At 44.2% G+C, this 21,914-nt stretch overlaps 1 protein-coding gene across 3 annotated transcripts in view; it reads right to left on the bottom strand.

Annotated features, from left to right (window-relative positions):
- Window positions 1–21,914, bottom strand: part of GPM6B (glycoprotein M6B) — a 112,576-nt gene that overhangs the window by 40,579 nt on the left and 50,083 nt on the right. Inside the window, exon 1 of one of the 3 annotated variants that reach the window (XM_052773816.1) lies at window positions 9,321–9,339. The exons of the other annotated variants lie outside the window; for them this stretch is intronic. Within the exon in view, the coding sequence (XP_052629776.1) occupies window positions 9,321–9,324 (4 nt within the window). The 5' untranslated portion in view covers window positions 9,325–9,339. Of the gene's footprint in view, window positions 1–9,320; window positions 9,340–21,914 lie in introns of those variants that run through there. 3 annotated transcript variants of the gene reach the window in all.

The raw sequence follows: 21,914 nt of genomic DNA, 5'->3' as shown, positions 1-21,914 counted from the left end.
GTATCACCACTACCAATTCCTGAAGTACCATCATCTGCTCCACCCTTCTGCACCATTTGGAGAGAAAAAGAAAGGAGCTAAGGAACCAGGAAAAGGGAGGAGGAATGGATATATTGGAAAAAAAAAGCCCCAACAACAAAACAATGGAGAAAAGCACAAGGCAAAAACAACATCCAAGCCTCTGGCTAAGGTTCTTTCTTTGGTCCACACAGGAGCTGTGTCTCTGTATCAAAAAAGCTGTACTACGTCAAGTGTGTGCTCACCGTCCTGGAGGTGACCGAAAGCATGTTGCTCAACATGTGATAGAGCTCCTCTCATTGCAGATCAGAGACTTGCCCACAGGTTGCAGAAAAAGATCGCAGCTTCTCACGCCCAGCCAAAATCAGCCAGCCTGATTTGCCTGTTCACAAGTTTATTAGTACAGGGAAGAAACTGAAGACCAACCACAGCTTTAAAAGTATTTCCAAGCACTTAATTCCAGCTATGGGCCTCAGAAATATTTAAACTAATTGTGTGTTTGAGCGTAGCACATACTTCTATCGCAGACAGAACATCACCAGATTGCAAATGCAATCAAAAGCCCATTTTCCTAGTTTAATTTGCCATTACTACACTGCAGGTTTATAGAGCCAAACAAACAACTACAACTAAATTCTCATTGCCATTTCAAACAGTTTCCAAGCAAATATCATAGCAACATTATCAGAACCTCAAGTTCATTTAATTCCAAATACTCTACAATAAAACAGTACTAGCACCTGTTAAGAAGAAAACAGAAAATGTAGTCCTCCTGGGTAAACCAAGCACCTCCCCAGCTCCAGACCAACAGGGTCAGACTCCTGAGACAAAATCTGCCATTTAAAGATCTTTTCGGGACTTTAAGAAAGAGAAGAAAAAACCAAAACCCTAGGTTTTTATGTATGTCATGCAGCATTTAAAGAATAGCACTTACAGATTGTTCATGCATACCACTTACGAATGTATTTATTTCAACCTAAAACACAATCATATAAATGAGTGGTAACAGACTAAGTAGCATTTCACAGATTCCCTCCTGTTTCATAACTGTGAAGAAAAAGACCAGCCCGATTGCGGCAGCACCCTTTTCCTGGGCTGAAGACGCCTCTTTACCGAGGGAGCTCAGCATCACGCAGCCAGCGAGCACCGCTGCCCTGCAAGCACCAGCAACTCAGAAAGGAAGCGACGGAGGCCTTGTCAGAAAAAAAATTAGTTATTTCAGCTTGAACTGCACTTAAAGTCAACAGAAAGCAGCTGTCCGCGTTACCCAGAAGGAAAAACCGGGTTATAGGGCTGCAGGACGGGTGACGGCAGCCCCTCCGCTCCCGTCCTGGCCGACGCGAGGGGAGCCCCCGAAGACCCCTGCCCTGGCGGCAGTGGCAGGGGGTCCCGGTGGGGCCGGCACCCATGGGAACCTGCGTGGCCCCGGGGCCACGGGGCTTCACGGGTGACCGGGCTCGTCAGCTCTATTCAGCCCCGCTCCCTGCGCACAATAAGCAGCAGCCGCGCTCCCATAATACGGGCCTCCCCCTTCTCCCCGCTTTTATCATCCTTCATATCTCAACGATGACAGGACTGAAAGGGCTTCTGATGGGAAATGTGCTTCGAATTAGCATATTTCCCCCTGCGTACAATGGAGGCATTAAGCTGCTGTGTTTTGAAAGTCCAAACAAAAGCAGCCCAGGCTGTTTTTAGCAGTGCTGTTTGAAGTTTTATTCCCCCTCTCTCTCTCTCCCGAGTTGCAAGCATATTTAACAAATTTTCACTCTTTCTGAAAAGATGGAACCGTGACCAATAAAATCTTTTTAGTAAATTATATATTATTCGATATGTTTCAGACTTTAAAAGAAAAAAAAAAGCCATTCTTTCAACGTGGCAAAGAGCAACATGGTGTCTGTGCAGTGTTTCCACTGAACCGCAGGCTCCGGGTCCATCCCCCAGTGAGCTCGTCTGGCTGCCCCCAGCACTCGCATGGACCATGTCATCGAGGATTTTGGAACCCAAATAAATTCACAGTAACCCAATATAAAGGCACCTGTACCCACAGCTCAATTTTCCCCCGTACCAGGGGCACACTGCTGAAAATACGTTTTCAATGAGCAACTAAACCGCTGTGCTGCAAGGAAAAACAAACCAACCCCCCCCACACTGCTGGGATTATCCTTTCGTTTAACTTGAGGGTTATGAACAGGAGAGATGAACCTCCAAAGTACAACCTTTATGAGATGGCTTCAAATTAGAAAGTGAATAGCTATTTACCAGGGAAAGGAGGACGGGAGGAAGGAGATGGAAATGACACTAGTTCAACACAGGAGGAAAGGAGAAAAAAAAAGACTCCTGTATCAAAACATCTCTGGGCAACAACTGCTAGGAGAACAAAACTACCTCAGCTCAGTGTGTTGGTCTGTAATTGCTCATTAGCACAGCTGGACCATTAGGAAGCCAGTTTGTGACTTTCTTGGTAAAGAGGCATGCCTGCCTTCCTCCTATGTTAAACAGAATTTTCTCTGAGAGGAAGACATAAGATTACACAGTCAAAATGTTTCTCAGAGGAAAGGTTTGGTGGTTTTTTGGTGGTTTTTTTTTCCTTCTTCTTCTTCTTCCCCCTCCCAAGATTTCCAGGGTATTTATGTAATCTTCTATATGAGGCACAGCTAAGAACAAAAATCACACTCCTTAACAACATGAGATTACAGCAGAAAAGCAGAATGCCAATGAGATCCCAGGCAGGCAGCTTGCCAGTGAGGTGGATATAAAAACTGTTCAGAAAAAAAGCCCAGGATGCAGACTGCAGAAGGAGTCTTGTAGGAGAAATGTCTGCTTTGTTCAGACTCTTCTGTTTCAGGAAATTTTCCTGAGGATCAGGTTCCATCTCCACTCCTTGATTTCTTTAGCAGCAATGCTCAAGATACTCAACAGTCTCTGCTGTGCACGAGCTCTTTGCTCTCAACCATCCGCTTTTACTCTGCCACGTGCCAAGCAGCCCACACAGCACCGTGCTCCCTCCCATAGAGTGCCAACCCACTGGTTTTTGCAGATCTACATGACCCAGCAGGAGAGGCATTTCACTTACTGACTTCCACCAGAACCAAAGAGCTCCCGGCGCTGATGCGGTATGGTGTCCATACGGCAACTGCACAGCAGTGACTGAGGTCTAACCACAGACATATTCCTCCCTCTGGCAGATGTTCTCACACCCTTCTCACCAAAACATCCTCTGCACCATCAAACGCCTACAGCACAAGGGTCTGTCTGCTAATGACTCGCACTCTCCCCTGATGCACCAGCTCAGCCAGTAACAAGTCAACTTTCCCCCCAGAAAAGCTTTTTCACAGTCTCCAATAGCCACATATTTGCTTTACTTGGGGCCACACATGACTGGATGGCGACTTTCTGACCAAAAGGGGCTAAAGAAATCTGGTTGGAGAGTAGTATGCACTATTCGGCAGTATTTCTCTACCACTACCTGTAAATTGCCTTTAAAGGCCGGACATGCATTTTACGATGCTCTGAGGCACTTCACAACTTGGTACCAAAACAGTGGACAAGACCTCCACATGTTACCACAGAAAGGTCTCACGTCAAAGCAAAAGGAGGAAGGACTTATGATGCTTTTCAGAGGCCTTCATTCAGTCATTAACAGATGGATGAGAGCAATAAAGCAGTCTAGGCAGGAGACAGAGGAATTAAAGACCAAAATGGAGATCGGTTTTCTTACTCATACTAGGATGAGCAGAACTTCACTTTGTAAGGACATCTTCTGAGATGAGTCCTTTGGAAGTGTTGTTCAATGAACCGCCATGACAGCTTGGCACAGAAAATGAAATAAAACAGATTTCATCTTCATTTACAAACAGATGTACTTGCACCAATGCAGTTCTTATAGGTCACAAATCATAGAATCATAGAATCGTTTAGGTTGGAAAAGACCTTTAAGATCAAGTCCAACCGTCAACCACGCCCACTAATCCATGTCCCGGAGTGCCTTGTCTATGCGCTTTTTGAATACCTCCAGGGATGGTGACTCAACCACTTCCCTGGGCAGCCTGTTCCAATGCCTGACAACCCTTTCAGTAAAGAAATTTTTCCTAATATCCAACCTAAACCTCCCCTGCCGCAACTTGAGGCCGTTTCCTCTTGTCCTATTGCTCGTTACTTGGGAGAAGAGACCGACCCCCACCTCGCTACACCCTCCTTTCAGGCAGTTGTAGAGAGCGATAAGGTCTCCCCTCAGCCTCCTTTTCTCCAGGGTAAACAACCCCAGTTCCCTCAGCCGCTCCTCATAAGACTTGTGCTCCAGACCCCTCACCAGCTTCGTTGCCCTTCTCTGGACACGCTCCAGCCCCTCCATGTCTTTCCTGTAGTGAGGGGCCCAAAACTGAACACAGGACTCGAGGTGAGGCCTCACCAGTGCCCAGTACAGGGGGACGATCACCTCCCTGCTCCTGCTGGCCACACGATTTCCGATACAGGCCAGGATGCCGTTGGCCTTCTTGGCCACCTGGGCACACTGCTGGCTCATCTTCAGCCGGCTGTCGACCAGCACCCCCAGGTCCTGTTCCACCGGGCAGCTTTCCAGACACTCTTCCCCAAGCCTGTGGCGCTCCATGGGGTTTGCTGTGACCCAAGTGCAGGACCCGGCACTTGGCCTTGTTGAACCTTGTACAATTGGCCTCGTCCCATCGATCCAGCCTGTCCAGATCTCTTTGTAGAGCCTTCCTACCCTCCAGCAGATCAACACTCCCTCCCATCTGCAAACTTACCGAGGGTGCACTTGATCCCCTTGTCCAGATCATGGATAAAGATATTAAACAGAACGGGCCCCAGTACTGAGCCCTGGGGAACACCACTTGTGACCCGCCACCAACTGGATTTCACCCCATTCACCACAACCCTCTGGGCTCATCCATCCAGCCAGTTTTTTACCCAGCGAAGAGTACACCCGTCCAAGCCATGAGACGCCAGCTTCTCAAGGACTATGCCATGAGAGACAGCGTCAAAGGCCTTGCTGAAGTCGAGGTAGACAACATCCACAGCCTTCCCCTCATCCACTAGGTGGGTCACCTGGTTGTGCATTGGGTTTGTGTGGCAAGGTTTTGGTAGCGGGGAGAGCTACAGGGGTGGCTTCTCTGAGAAGCACTGAAGAAGGAGGGGGAGGAGATGCTCCAGGCGCTGGAGCAGATTCCCCTGCAGCCCGTGGGGAAGACCACGGTGAGGCAGGCTGTCCCCCTGCAGCCCAGGGAGGTCCACGGTGGAGCAGATCTCCACCTGCAGCCCATGGAGGACCCCACGCCGGAGCAGGTGGGTGCCCAAAGGAGGCTGTGACCCCGTGGGAAGCCCGTGCTGGAGCAGGCTCCTGGCAGGACCTGTGGCCCCGTGGAGAGAGGAGCCCACGCTGGAGCAGGTTTGCTGGCAGGACTCGTGACCCCACGGGGGACCCACGCTGGAGCAGTCTGTGCCTGAAGGACTGCAGCCCGTGGGAAGGACCCAGGTTGGAGAAGTTGGTGGAGGACTGTCTCCCACGGTAGACACCCCACGGCGGAGCCAGGGCCGAGTGCAGAATCCTCCTCCCCCTGAGGAGGAAGGAGCAGCAGAGACCAGGTATGGCGGACTGACCCCATCCCCTGTTCCCCGTTGAGGCGGGAAGGAGGGAGGGCTGGGGGAAGGTGTTCTAAGGTTTGGTTTTATTTCTCAGTATCCTACTCTGATTTGATTGGTAATAAATGAAACTAATTTCCCCAAGTCGAGTCTATTTTGCCCATGATAGTAATTGCTGAGTGATCTCTCCCTGTCCTTATCTCAACCCATCAGCTTTTCATTGTATTTTCTCTCCCCTGTCCAGTTGAGGAGGAGAGTGATAAAGAGGCTTTGGTGGGCACCTGGCCTCCAGCCAGGGTCAACCCACCACAGGTGGTATGAGAAATGCCAACTAAAAAGGTCCAGTAAACTCAGCAATGAGATTTTAGGCTTCTTGGGGATGGGATCTATCAACAGAAACTTCAAGTAAAATAGTATGATAACTTTGAATTTAGATCAAGAAAAGAGAAGGCTGAGAAAAAAAGCCCTCCACTGATTAGGAGATATTAAGTCTCACCTGTGGAATATCTCTTGATGGTTAGGGTGTGGAGAAGAAAGGAAGTGAAAGAAGTCAGAGCAGGGTAAAGCAGTGCCTTTCATTTTGCTTATGCCTCAAAGGGACCTTGCCACAGTACTTTACCAATCAAGGAAATATTCTGAAATTCCAGTTATTCTTCAGATTCACTGGATTCAGACCAATGATGAATACACAGCACATGCTGCCATCCACTGTGGCATTCTGGCACAGGGCAGCACCCTACCAACAATGGCACCACTCTTCCTTTCAAAAAGCCCCAGAAAGAGCACTCTGTATTCTCATGCAATGAGATGGGCTTTTACAACTTGGATCACTACAGGGTATTGAACACTGACAGTATTCCTAACAAAGGTTCACTTGCTTTTTCTTAGATCTCAACAGGTATGTATGATATCTAAGCTAAAATAAGCCATCCTCATTACATTCATTTTGGCATCATGAGTCACTATCTTGCTGAAACAGAACTATCTTCTCACGTCCACATTGAGTAAGTGCTATTAACTTTTCCAGTATCCCACCTACTGCTATTTTCTTCTGTGCAAGTGCACAACATAGTTCTATCTCAGAATATGCTTCATGCTACAGCTTTCAGTGAGAAGAGAAAGCCACAGAATATGTTAAGGACATACTATGCCTGCTCCTGCAGGCAGAAATAGCTTCTGGCCTTCTATATTAATCTCATGAAAAAACAAACCCCAAAACTACCGGCACTCAAACAGAGATTGATTTGCTATGAAGCGGGACAAGTCCCTCAGGTCTCCTTTCCTGTCCTTTTAACTCAGTCTAACAAAATTGACTTCCTGGATCATTACTATTTTTACTACTTTCTAAACACTGCCCTGACTTGGGGAATCTGGCTGAAGGTATCAAATTAAGGCAGAGGTGATTTTCGGTCTTTGCAGGGTATGGTAGAAATTCACTAGTCTAGTATTTCTGCTCTAAATGTGAGAGCCCCAGCACTCGTTCAGACACACAAACACAAAAGTTAAAGAAAAAAAGCATCCTAGGCTCTCAAGGCTGCCCTGGGACAGAGGAACAGGGCCCCATAAAATAGAAAACTCCTTTCAAGCCAAAGCTGGAGAGCTGGGAACACCAAATACTGGAGGTGGGCCACTGGCCACATCATGACCAAGATCAGGAGAGCGATGCAAGTAGGCACAGAGCAGGGAGATGAGAAGGAAGTGCTTCCTCACATTTCATCCTACGCACCCTACTCCATCCTAGTTGGAGTGCGGTGCCTGGACAGAGCCCATCATTCACAGCACTGAAGATCCTTCATGGGATGGATCCTTCATGGGTCCATAGGTATCCTTCAGGTCCCAGGCATGCTGCACAAGCTGATCCCAGACTGGGGTGGAATATCTTGGGTCCTGCTACAGAGGGGCTTCCTCATGGAGATGTACCTCTGAAGCGTAACAACTTGAGAAACACTCAAGTGCCTGCATGCTTAAAAACATACAAACAAACATACAATCCCTTCTCTCCATGAAAGCCACACTCCTCTCTCCTTTCTACCTATGCTATACCTGCAATATAGCATCACCACAGGTGTTGACAAAATTTCATCTCTCTCCTAAATATTTCAAAGAGAAAGGGTTTAGAGCTTCATACAACCCCCCCAATTAATGCAAGATGTAGCAGCCAAGTATGTGAGATGCCCTATAGAAGTCAAATGTAATTTTCCCACAGTTTTGAATCATCTGATGTAGTGTTAGACATGCTGGTCCATCCTGATAACTATTGTTTGAGATTTTTCCTCAGGACACAAAATACCTACTAACAATACATAGAGGGTCCCACTTTCCACCCCTACAAGTTGAAGCACTGTTATGAATATGCTGTGCAAATAAGCCCTGTGCAATCTCATGGAAAAAAGAAATCGCACACCTAAAGCTGAGCGGATATTCACAACTGCAACAGAGAGGGAAGACATAAAAGCAGCTATTTCCATCTTAAAATATTTGTAATTTCTACTACACAACTTGTCATTTTCTTTTCAAAAAGCCTTTGCAATGGTGTAAACCCTAAATTTAGAGACACGTGAAAAGAATTTCTATTCCTCTACAGTAAGCATTATAGAAGGAGTTTCTGCCTCCACCTCTCCTTTGGACCACATTTCAGCCTGAATTTAACCTTTCTTTGCTATACAGAATAGTTGATGTGCATGTAAGTGAATGAGATTAGAGGGGAAAGAGTGGTTTTGCTTGGAAACATGCCATTACAACACAGTGTTGGAGAACGAAGTACATAAACCAAATAGATGGTCCTTTTGTGTTTGCAGAGATACTTCACAAATGTAGGACAGGTGTATTATCCTTTTTAATGCATAAACTAGGCCAGAAAAATTGCTTTCACAAACACTAAAATCACTTTATTGATCTTTCACAGTATGTGCCTAGATTTCCAGATGGACTCTAAACTACAGGGGTCAATTAAATACAACAGATATCTTTAAACATACCAAATTATCCGAACGGAAAATGTTAACAAACAAAATAGGTTACCATTCATGCGTGCTACATCCTTCAGATGCAGGAAAGCTACTTTCAAGTTATCCCCAAGGAACGGTTCAGTAATACTTCTCTGAATTTTTAGCTAAGCTATTTCCTTCTTTCACGTACCATTTTTGAAACTTTACAGAAGTTTCCTAAACTCTTCATGCTAATTAGATTCTAATCCAATTCACTAGATGTGGGCAGTCATCAGTACTCTTTGCATTAAGGACTTGTGATTCCAAAAAAAAAAAAACCAAACCAAAACCTCCCCAAAAAAACAAAAACGAAGTTGCTTCAGTTCCTCCTTGGCAAGGGAGCGCTCTGCAGCATTTTGCTCTGACAAAAGTATCAGCCAGGGACTGAAGTGAGCATCACAGGTTACATTTCTACCTTATACCGAGTTTCTCCTCTCAACAGCTTTCGTATCATTTACCACTTACTTATGCTTTTGCCTAAATGCAACATCAAAAGCATGAACTGTTTTCAGCTGCAACAGCAGTATTTTGCCTCTTACCAATTTATTTGACAATGTTCCTTTTTAGAGAGGATTTTACAGAGTCAGAGGCAAATGGAAATGAAGTTTTAAAACTGAGATGGTTAAGACTTATACTGTACTTAGGAAATATCGATGCAGCAGGGACAATAACTAGCAACTATGACATTACATTTAAACACTGGTACCCAATACTTACTCATTAGTGTCCTTCTGGAATTCTGCTCCTTTTAAGAAGTTTCGTTCTTTTGCCTTCAGAATAGCTATGATTTGCTAATACATGATATGCCTTAAACCCCCTCTGACAAGCTCTACTGACACAGTCATATTTTTCCCACATCATTTGAATGCATGCATTGTCAGCCTCCTCTGCCTCCACCTCTCCTTTCCCACATTATGTGCAGCACCCATTTGTTTCAGATTATAAAAAGCACTAGTGGATTCTGAAGCCACTAAAAAGAAGTAGCCAGCATATGGGATCTGTGGGAAATCTGATCTGGTAAGTGAAATAAGACTCAACTTTAGAATTAACTGATAAATAGGAGAGAAGTTTCAAATATTATTACTATTGGATGGGTTGCATTTTCCTTTTAAAGTTATACAGAAGAACTGTGGCCACTGCCCTTGCAGAAAACTGGAAAAAAAAAAAAAGGTCGGGTTGTTTTTTTTTTTTAGGAATGAGGCAGATGGCCCTGGCTTCAAATATAGAAGGCCTTCCTACACAGAACAGAGGTGCTGGCACATGATACATGGGTAGGATTTTTCTGGGTACTTTCCCGGGAATATGTGCACCCAAGAGGTGAAATAGCAGGATAAGAGAGAAAAGAGGGGAAAAAAACCAAAGCTGAGAAGGAAGGGGGAAGAAGGAAGCACCAAAGCAGCAGGCTCAGAAGGCACGGTGACATCATGTTTGTGACAGAGGAAAATGCAAAAAGCATAGCTTTCTGAGCAGATGGGGAGTGCAAGCGTACCTTTACATGGGGATTCAGATTACCATGTTGATCGTTATTCCTGAACGACTAAAGGGGACTTGAGATGGTGAGCAAAGAAATTACTTCAGTTCAGAAGCAGGAGGTGGCAGGGCTCTGTCAGGCTCCATCCACCTCCCACATGAGTGGGAAAGCAGTGCTTCCAGTCCCGCAAGCAGGCAGGGTCGTGTCCAACCCACGGTGGGTTTCCCCATCACTGGACCACTTCGGGAACCCAAACTGGAGACTCTCCCATCCAAGCAGCAACTACGAGCAGTCGTCATCTCGCTCACGATCTTCCTCCCGTCGCCTGCCATGGCCACGGACTCGCTTTCTTTGTCTCCCTCCCAAATAACTCCTCCTGCTTTCAGCCTGTCCTTAATCCTCCAGGAAACCTCACTCTCCCGAGAAGAAGAGTGCTTCTGTACGTAATCTCCAGACAGCAGCTGTGACCCCGGCACCCAGAAAGGGGATCATTGTGCAGAACCGTGGTATCAGGGATGAACTTCCCCTCTCCCCCCGCCCGCCACCATTTATTTAAGGGCCGCTGGAAGCGCAGTTAGTTTATGCGCACACACTGCCAGCTGCGATTTTCGCCAGCAGCTGTGGGGTGCTTGTCCCTTTGCCCTCGTTGCAGGCTACCCTCAGAATCCGCACAACCATCTACTTTATTATTTTTAATTTCGCGTTTTAAGGGATAGAACTTCCCACCTGCCAACAGAAGGAGGACTTGTTTTTTGTATTCGGTCCTCAAGGCTACAACAGTATTACTGAAAAGTCACTTTGTCCATTTTTAATATCCAGAAATACTGAACAGCTGTGGTTTCTCGTAGTCCTTTTGTGTAAGAGTGGCTCAGAGACAATACTAAATTCAAGGCTGCCAAGGCTCAGACCTGAAGTGCCTGAAAAAAATGCCTTTTTTTTTTTTCTTTTTTTCTCTTTTCACACTTTATACTAGTTCTCAAGACATACTATCCTACCAGCACCAGTCAGTAAAGCAACAGGTGTTATTTTCAGGCAGAAGAATTTGAACAACGTAATTCTTCATGGCAGGTTTATCAACCTTTTAGCACACTCAGCTTTTATTATTCTGACACGAGATAAACTTATGTAACAGCACAGAACGTACTAATTTACGGGCTAACATGAATGTCGAGTTCGGGACGCTGCACTTTTGTTTCAGACTGTGGATATTTCCCATACTGCTAAGAGAGGCATATGCTGCGCAAACACTTTTAAAAGCATCCAAGTGGAATTCAATATATTGAAAGAAGCTAAAGTACTCTGGAGTGATTAACAAATGTGTTTCAGCAGAATGGCACAGAAGGATGATTAAGGACTAAATGCACAGAGATAACTGAGACAACTAAAATCTCTCCAATTTCTTCTGCAATTGATCAGAAAAGCCCGCTTGCCCATTGATGGTGTACAGGTGGATGTAAAAGTGGTTCCAGATCACTGCAAGTAACTACAAACCTTCCCATGTTCTAATGCAAATCATCACTTCTAGAGGATTTAAGTGCTCCTGTTTGGAGACAGTGAGGATTTATGTGGCCATGAAGCTGAACAATACCCCTTCTCTGCCTCCTTCCTTGGCTAATGTTTCTCCCTCACGTGCAGAAGAGCGCTGGAAGCCATCCACCCAAGAGCTAGTCTCTGGCAGAATAAGAGTCAGAGCAAAAATGGTATTAGAAAGACAAAATTGTCTGAAATGGCAAAGATGCCGGGGGAAAAAAATTGCCAAGACTTCTTAGTTTTCCAAAATTAGCCTGTTGGACCTATCCTTCATCCCAGAGGACGAATACAAAACACCTCAAGGACAAAGAAGTACCTTTTTTCCTCCAGCTCAAGAAAGGTTTTCCAGACTCTGCCTATGCAATCCAAGGCATCATCTCCACACTGAAACAATGCAACTCCGGTGAAAGGTAAATGGTCACGATTCATCTTACCGAACTATTACCGAACTACCGAAAACTATTTTCTTTGCTCTGGTCCTTCCCAAAGTCTCCTATTCACTCCTTGAACTACTGTTGATATCAAAGTCCTCAAGCAGAAAAGAAAAACAACCAAAAAGCACTCACAGTACTTTCTCGAAGGCTGAGACAGATTTCCAGAAGGGATTTTATACTGAGCTACTATTTGCCCATCATTAAAACACACCTTCCCTTCCCTCCTTGGAGGGAATTATACTTAAAAAAAGGTACATACATGTACACATTCCTGCTAGCTTTGGCACACATCTTCATGATTTGTGGACCTGGTGATGAAAGACGCTTTGCTAGCATGGGCTGGAGAAAAGCTCCCAGCTGTAACTCCGTGTCTGGTTTAACCCCAGCCAGCAACTAAGCACCACACGGCCACTCACTCACCCCCAACCAGTGGGATGGGGGAGAGAATCATGAAAAAAGTGAAACTCACGGGTTGAGATAAAGACAGTTTAATAGCACAGAAAGGAAGAAAAAAAAAAATAATACAATAGCAACAATAATAAAGTAAGGATTGGAATATACAAAACAAGTGATGCACAATGTAATTGCTCACCACTCACTGACCAATGCCCAGTTAGTCCCCGGGGCAGCAATCTGCACCCACCCAGGCCAACTCCCCCCAGTTTATATACTGGGCATGACATCCCATGGTGTGGAATATCCCTTTGGCCAGTTTGGGTCAGCTGTCCTGGCTGTGTCCCCTCCCAACTCCTTGTGCCCCTCCAGCCTTCTTGCTGGCTGGGCATGAGAAGCTGAAAGATCCTTCACTTAGTCTAAACACTACTTAGGAACAACTGAAAACGCCAGTGGTTATCAACACTATTCTCATACTAAATCCAAAATATAACACTATACCAGCTGTTAGAAATAAAATTAACTCTAACCCAGCTGAAACCAGGACACTGCACATAGGTGAGCCCTTCCCACTCACGTCTGCTCCCTTCTCTCTTGAAAGAGAAGCACTTGCTTATACACTTTCTGCATGCTAACGCTGCATACATAGGCTGCTCTGAGTAGCCAAGCATTTATGCAACGATCCAGCCCTTGTACAGATGAGGTGCCTCCAACCAGTCAACAGGCTGAGGACCCCATCCCACAGTGACAAAACGCTGCAGGCAGCCATGAATATTCATATATTGCTATATTTGTTCATGTATCATCAGTGAGCATCAGTGCTACTTCAGGTGGTTGGCACCAGCACCGCCTTCCTCATCAAGTGCTTTGCAGTGAGTAAGCAGCTCTGAGGCAGATATGTAATCACTGCAGATGCTGTTTGCCTGTCTTCACCGTGTCTACATGAGTGAACATACGGCCTGCTAGCACAAGGCCAGCTTATACAGTCATTAATTAGATATCATTTCAGCCTGTTCAACATGTCAGATACAAAAATCTGTCCTCTGGCAGGAATAGCCCCTGTACTGTAGAAACTTTATCTCTTTGTGAATCGCCTCATCTGATGAGGAAGAGTTAATTCCTTTGCCTGTGAGCAGATAAATTTCTGTTTATTACAAATGCAGGTACAGCAGTGTAAACACACCTGAACTTGCCAGTGGGTTTCTTCTCACTTTTTCTACTTCTCACCACAAGCAGAAGACGGGTGGTCCCCCCTGTCCCTCCAGCATGCGATACCCAAGATATTCTCCAAAAGCACCATCACAGCCCAGCAAGGCATTATGATGCCAGCAATTCAGTCCTGCTGCCAGGCTTGGAGAGCTAGTCACCAAACTCAAGGACAGCTCGTGGAAGTAATCATCCCATAGGTAGACATACCTCATGCCTCTATATCGCAAAGTGGACTTAGTGAACTGTTGGAGTTTGCTTGTTTTTGAATAATCAGAAAGAGGATTAATTAAGGCTGAAGACTCAGAGAAGTTGGTATGTAAAATACATTTTCAGTAAAAGAAGGTAAAATTTTGCTCAGATTGTTTCTCACTGTTTCATTTTCTCACACAGCAACACTAAACAGCAGAAGGCACATACACAGCCCCAGACTGAGCTGCTACTCAGAAGTAAGCAGAGCTCATGAGAACCTCACTGGGGTTTCCTCATCAACCCACGTGTGAAAGAGGACTTTAAGTCATGCTCTCTTCCTTCATCCCTCACAGCACCATGCAGAAGTTTGCAATAGAGCACCGTTTGCAGGAAAGCACAGCAAATTCATGGAGTTTGTGAGAATTTCCTAAGATCAGATGAGGTGCAAACTGCCAGTTTATAAGGTGAAAGACCTGGCCTACAGGCACAGCCTGGAGTTAGTGGGGGAGAGGACCTTCCATGTGAAATGTGGGGAGTTTTCAGCAAAGCAAAGCAGGTATTTTACAGAAAGGAGTGAGGATTTAACAGCAACAACAAAAAAGGCATTTGAGGAATAGCATCCAATTCAACTACTCTTCTTTGATGGTACTGAACTATTCCTGAATTACTATAAAATAATTTTTTAACTTCTCTTAGTAGCTCTTGATTAGAGACCAGTTACAGAATAAAGAGACACCAACAATAGTGGCCCTTCAAAATAGTGATGGGTAGAGGTGCTTTTCTGTAGAAACAGATGGGCAACAAAATCTTCCCTTTAGAAGCTATCTGGTTCACTGGTTTCCCCTTGAACCCTGTAATGTTTGCATATGCTTATTTTTAGCTGAACAAATAAACTGCCTTGAAAGTGCATTGAACCTCTCTTTCATGTGAACCTTGCCAGCTTTACTGAATTGTTTTGCTAGAGATACAAGTCTCTCAGACCTGAGTAGTCACAAATTACATACATCTACTGATTATAATGAGAGGAAACTAATTCTAACGTCTTTGTTGTGTTTCATTGCAATGGATTATTTTTTAAGACTGACTTCCAACAGATTCTCAGTGTTAGTAGAAGAGTTATATTTTAAATACCTATGGTATATGAATAATGCTGTGCTAATGTAGTAAATTCATCCTTTCTCAATTCCTGCTTTCCAACTGATTAGGATTTACTTAGTAGTCACTATTTTAATATAATTCTTCACCATCAACTTTTGAAGTTGGGAATCACTGCCAGCTGATCACTGTTGGCAAGCATAGGCATCTTCCTCATGCCTCTCTCCAGATGAGGCATCTTCAAGCAGGAACAAGGCAGGACTTAGTGGTCTATGTACATACAATATAGGATTCCTTATTATTAGTTATTTTTACATCCATAGACTATATCAAGATCTCTACAAACTGAGGAGTTCAAGGTTTGTTTGACATCTTTGCCATCTCTATCCCTTTCTGAAAAGAAAGTTGCAAAGAGTGATGACAACAAGCTGGCAATGAAGAATCGCTGAACATAGTTGATATTCACGTAGAAGGCTCTAGAGAAAGATTTGGCACCTGGAGATCTCAGTCTGCCAGCTAATAGGCTGGAGACAAATCACTGAACTGGCCCGATAGCTGGTGATAAAGTCTATAGTAGGTCAGGGTGTCGCAAGACAGGTAGGGGGACAAGACTGACTGCAACATCAGAAGATAACTTTCTCATTGGCACTTAATTGGAGGTAATACGTACCACATAGAGACTTGCCAAGCTAGACAGAATCTGGTACTCCTAAAACCTACAGGACATACGCTTAAATGGTACTGCAGAGTAGTGAAGAAAATGAAGAGAAAAGATTCAGAGGGTGAGAGATTTCAGTTTCCCTCTCAACATTTGCATGGTCTACATTTTGCAGCTCAAAGCATGTGCACCTGCCATGAGAGGAGCAGAGTCCTTAGGAGGTCGGGTTTGGGAAAAGGGGACACCTGAATCAGCATGAGGTCAGCACCCATTCGGGTGTAAAGGATGATGACATTCAGCTCTGACAGTGGTGAAAGGGCACTAGCCCCAAACTGGCACAGCCTAAGCAAAGAGAAGAAAGGCTTGCTGGACAACAGGAATATAAAAGCAGACAAATTTTCCATCTATAACCTTGGTGAGTCCAGCAGAAGCTATTCTCAAGCAGTGATGCGTACAGCTTCAAACAAGTCAGAACTGTCAACAGAAAATATTACATGATTTAGTAAGCTGCTTCTGAAAGTTTCCCGAAAAGTGGAACTTAACTGCACTTAAACGCCTCCAAGATCTAGTCTTGCCCATTTTTCTCCACAGGGCACTGATCTGGATTTCTGTTCTGTATTTTCTTTCGTTTCCTCTGATGCCCAAACAAATGCTCTGCTAAAACAGATTATAATGTGCATCATCCATTCCTGTGGTGAAAAGGCTACGAAGCAAGCCCACATCTCCTTCCACTGCCAAAACCACTTAGACATTTTGGCAATGTTGGACACATTCTTTATGTTAACTGGCAGCTACCGTCTGACAGCTGTTCAGCAGCCTATCTGAAAAAAAACTGATGGCCTCACTCCAGTTCCTGACAGACTTATTCCAGATACAAAGCTTCCAGATTATTATAGCCCACAAGACTTCATCCAGCAAGTCCTCCATCATCTAACTGTCTTCTACCTTTGCTACAAAGCTCTACCATTTCTTCTGGAGAAAGACAGCTAATCTGATGTCTTTAAAGACTTGGCCAGATGGGGAACCTACCAAATTTATGGCTTAGTTCTTTCATAAATGAATCATCAGCACAATAAAGAGTATTACTTATTAGTAGCATGCATTTTGTGTTCCAACTTCCAGACATCGAATCTTGTTATGCCATTGCCTTATGAATCAAATCTCTGTCCACTCATAGAAGTATTCTCCCACATAGAGACTGAGCTGGCAACATCTTAACCTTCTCTTGGATCAAAGCAAAAGCTCACTCCCTCACAGCTTTTCTAGACTTACTCTTCTCCTTGCAACTCTTGTGAATCAAACTCTGTCACACAGTACTGAATCTTCACCACTCCTGTAACCAGGGATCACCTGCGTTCCTTTATTGAGCACTCTACACTGAGACCTCATGTTCTGTTATCCATCACAAACCGTACGTGCCTCTCCAACTGCAGTCCTTACCCCTCTTGGATTGTGACCTACATTTGGTTTCTAGATACAATCTCTTTTTCAACTGTATCAATACCCCCTGTTCATCAATAGTCTGTCTTCATCACCTATGGCTAGTTGAATTAATTAAAAAAAAGATTTACCTCTAAACCTAAATGATCACCCCTAAACCTAACACTAAACCTAACCCTAACCAAGATTTTCTTATGCATTTTTCTTTCTTTATTGGTTAAGAAGAATGTAACAGTCACCCTTAAATAGACTTGTTGCAGGTCAGGTACTCCAGGGACAGCTAACATTAAATTAATTACTTTTCCACTTCTAGGAGTGATGGGAGGGAGGAAAAAAAATCAAGGTATTGCTTTCTGAGTCACAGCTACAAAGATTTTCATCTCAGCTCAGAAGTGTGACAGTTTTAAATGACTTCTGCAACTTTGCGCAGTATAGAAGATACATCTCAACACTACTTGGCTGAGTCCTTCCCAGACAAAAAATGACTCTTCAGAAGCATCTCAAAACAAGAGACTTTGTTTTTCAGTGAATATCACCTAGTGCTTCCTAAGGCCCGTACTCTTCCTCAAGTCACCTACCACTTTAAAAAAATAAGTGTAAGGACACCAATATGCACAATGTAACAGGAAACCAAATTCTCTTACCTATCTCCTTCCAGCCTGGACCACACACCCACCTCATTTAGAGGTTCTTTTGACGCTGATGGGCCAGAATTTCTATGGACCCTCAACAGGATAGTACTGACACATCTGTGTTAAAAACTAAGATATCTGAATTAATTAGTTACTTCAGAACAGCAAGAAAGGAAACATCTAGAATAGAAAGCACAACATTTTCTGGAAGCCATATTTATTTTCTGCTGAAACATTTAAAGTTAGTTAATGCCAAGGAATTTTCTCTTTCTGACCTGTTGGGTTGGAAAGCATCTACAATACCATGTCTTTTCGCTCATCTTGAATCCCTCTGGCAACACGCAATCAATATCCTCTCCAATAACCATAAAGTAAATCAAAAGGCTTACAGAGGATTAGAACTGGATATCCCTGCTACTTTATGTGTTTAGTTTAAGCCATGTGAAAATTTAACATTGAAACATGTTTTGAAACAAGTGCTTACTTGGAAAAAGTCCTGGAGTTTTGCTGGGAGGAGACAGGTGTTTGAAATCACTGCTATTTGTTTTTCTCAGCATTCAGGGACTAGTGCTCTGAGACTGGATTCTTCTAAACTGGTCCTGGCAAAGGGTCTATACTAGGGAAAGTAAAGCTATACAGTACTTTAAACTTACTATTTTCATTCACCAACACGTTTTTACGCACATAATGAAAATCAATCCTGGGCATGCCTCTTCACAGCTACTTACAGCATGACAATCCTCAGACAGTTGCCAAGAAGTAACGTACACACACCCTCCACCATTCCATGGCTGCAGGATGATATCCTGAACGTGCAGCAGCTTGCTGCACTGGACTCCTGGCCTCCGGCTGCTCACTGACTAGTTGCTGCTGTAGGCTGCTGACCTCTACCAAGACCACCCCCCCTCCATTTCTTGGCAGTTGTCACCAATCATACAGAAAAAACAATCATATAATAGAAGAACAAACTCATGCAATACCATAGATATTGCACATACAGTGAAGATTAATTTCACAGAATCATAGAATAATTCAGGTTGGGAGGGATTCATGGTGGTTTCTAGTTCAACATCCTGGCCAAAGCAGGGTCAGTTAAAGCAGATCGCTCATGGCTTTGTCTAGTTCCATACTGAGTATCTCCAAGGATGGAGTGTCCACAGCCTCCCTGGGCAACCTCTTCCAGTGCTGAACCACCCTTACAGGGAAAAAAAGATTTCCTTGGATCTCATTGGAAATTCCTGTGTTCCAGCTTGAGGACACGGTTTCTCATCCTAATACCACGCACCTTCAAGATAAGCCTGGCTTCTCCAAACCTTTCCATTAGGGCATGAAAGACTACCCACCATAAAAAAAAAAAACCAAAACCCCCCAAAAAACCCCTTGCTTTCTTTCCCGCACGTAAAACATTTTAGCCAAATACAAAACTGATACAGTCTTCAAAGCATTTTGCAATCACACTATTTTTATGGAGGAGCTGAAAATATTTGTAAAAAAAATACACTTTGAGAGGATGCTTCAGAAAGAGCCCCGTTTAAGACCTTATTCTGCGCATTCACCAATTTCAAAAGAAAACTGACTACTCAGTATTAAAGAAAAAGCAGAGAAGAGGGAGAAAAATTTCCTTTGTTAGTGCCAAAATCTTCAACTCTTTCAAAAAAAAAAAGGAAATCACATCCTGTAGTTCTAAAAGCTGCTGCAAGAACCAACATGGTATTTTTTTCTTCCAGGAAGAAGAAAGTTAGTTTCCCATCAGGCGATCAGGGCTGAAACAATTCATCTGCATTGTGATTAAATGAAACTTTTAAAATGTACTCAAAAGCTACATTCATTCCTGTAAGGAAGAATGACCTCCCTCATAATGAACTCTGAGGCTGGCAGCCAGCTTACAGAGGTTTTATAATGACCAATTTTGGCTTCAGAGTAGCTGGTAGCTTCATTTTGCATGTAGCATAGCAGATTTGGGGGCCTGCTGAGACACTGAAGAACTGGACTCAAAAGTTTACAATTGGGGCTTGAAAATGCTATTTTTATGTTAAAGTAATATAATATAAACCTCAAATTTAGCTTTTATTTTAATTTCACATCTTCAGATAGGCACTAGAACTTGATTACTTAAGGCAATCTCAAACACTATATTTTAAACTAAGTGTGACATGAGAAGAAAGCTCCTTACATACTAACGAACATGAGTTGGATCAAGGGATGGACAACATTCCTGAATGCAGTTTGCCTCCTAAACTCCTGATCCACGTAAGAGCCAAAAGACTTTCTACCTGCACCACAGCAAAAGGTTACCTGCGAAGGAAAGCTGAGGAAAAACTAAGGCGACGGACAAGACCAAAGGGTTGCACAGATCTCCTGCAAAACGGACGCGCTATGCAAGGAGCACAGCGGGGTCCCTCTGCACCCCACCGCTGGGCACCTCTACTCCCAGCACTGCCTTGCTGCTGGTAACACAACAAATTGAACAAGGAAAGATGTATAGATGCTGTACGCGGCTAACAGCTGCAGTTGGTCCATCCTGGCCTAGACAAAGCAGCGGGACAACTTTTAGGTACCTGGCTGGATTTCAGTACTTTGGGCTAGGCAGTGAGGCTCTGCAGAAGACGGCTGTTGCATGCAGGCTGGCAGCCAGGCTGGGACCCAGAAGCATGGTCACACTGCATGACAAGAAAAGAAACTCTGCTCTAAGCTTTTTCGGATCTCAGGCGAGGACTTCTGCACACTCCAGACCCAGGTGCAGAAAACTCTGGCCAAGGAAAACTTCTTGAGAGCCTCCCTTCCAAAACCTGCTGGCCATGTGGAACAAAGGCAGTGGCTGGGGTGACAGCAGTGGGAGCCATTATGTACAAAGCAAGAACACACGCATCCGTGTGAGAGTACGGTCCATGTCTGGAGCTCTTCTGCATCCCTCCGTGCCTTTGGTACAACATAGCTCAGGACTAGGAGGAGGGACTGAGCTTGCCCAGAGCTCCAGGTTTAAACAGAAGAAAACTCCCTTGGTTTCCCTGCACAAAGATGGGGTCCCACAAGTTTTCTGAATTTAATCGGGAAGGGATTTTCACATTTGTAAACTCAGCATTAGGTAGCTGAAGCCTATTGTGGTGTGGCGTTGGGCCTGAAGTTAGTGTACCTTACAATAATACTGCTACAGAACCAGTCTTTGTTTCAGATTCAATGTATCAGACACATTATCGCTGCATAAAATCTAAATAGAACATACAGAGCTCAGACACGTGCCTGCAAATACAATTAAATGCTAAGAGTCCAATAACCATCCTACAGATGGATGCACAATTGGCAAAGTTGGGAAAGCAATTTGCTAGTGAAAGACCTCCCTGAACCTAACCTCTGTTCCTTTGGGGTCAACATCAAACCTACAGTCCTATTCCAGAGACCCTTTTAAAAGGATATGCCTGTTTAATCTTAATTATCAAGAGGGCATTCCATTCATTCAAAAAGGATCAAAACCAAAAAAGCTTTGTTTGCATTCTAATACTCAATGCCTATGTTTGTGGGACTCCTGGCTAGAATAATATAACCAAGCTAAGAATATAACAGGAGTAAACTGGGAGGGGGATCGACTGGAAGAATTCATATTGACCCACACAGTTTTCATACATTTTTCTCCAGCACACGTTATTGTCAGAGGCACAATGGTAGCATAGGAAGACAGGCCCAAATTAGCTTCTCTCTAGCTAGCATAGTTATTAACCAAAAGTATCCTGGTTTCAGCTGGGACAGAGTTAATTTTCTTCCTAGGAGCTGATACAGTGTTACGTTTTGGATTTAGTATGAGAGTAATGCTGATAACACACTGGTGTTTTCAGTTGTTCCTAAGTAGTGTTTAGACTAAGTCAAGGATCTTTCAGCTTCTCATGCGCAGCCAGCAAGAAGGCTGGAGGGGCACAAGGAGTTGGGAGGGGACAGAGCCAGGGCAGCTGACCCAAACTGGCCAAAGGGATATTCCATACCATGGGATGTCATGCCCAGTATACAAACTGGGGGGAGTTGGCTGCAGGGTGCAGATTGCTGTTTGGGAACTAACTGGGCATCGGTCAGTGAGCAATTGCATTGTGCCTCACTTGTTTTGTATATTCCAATTCTTTTATTGTTATTGTCATTTTATTATTGTTATTATTATCATTATTATTTTCTTCCTTTCTGTCCTATTAAACTGTTCTTACCTTGACCCATGTGTTTTACCTTTTTTTATCCCTGATTCTCTCCCCCATCCCACTGGGTGGGGGGGAAGTGAGT

This window comes from Harpia harpyja, chromosome 22 (assembly GCF_026419915.1).
Source record: "Harpia harpyja isolate bHarHar1 chromosome 22, bHarHar1 primary haplotype, whole genome shotgun sequence".
Taxonomy (NCBI): Eukaryota; Metazoa; Chordata; class Aves; order Accipitriformes; family Accipitridae; genus Harpia; species Harpia harpyja.
The sequence above is the reverse complement of the archived record's forward strand: the minus strand, read 5'-3'. Positions and strand labels throughout refer to the sequence as shown.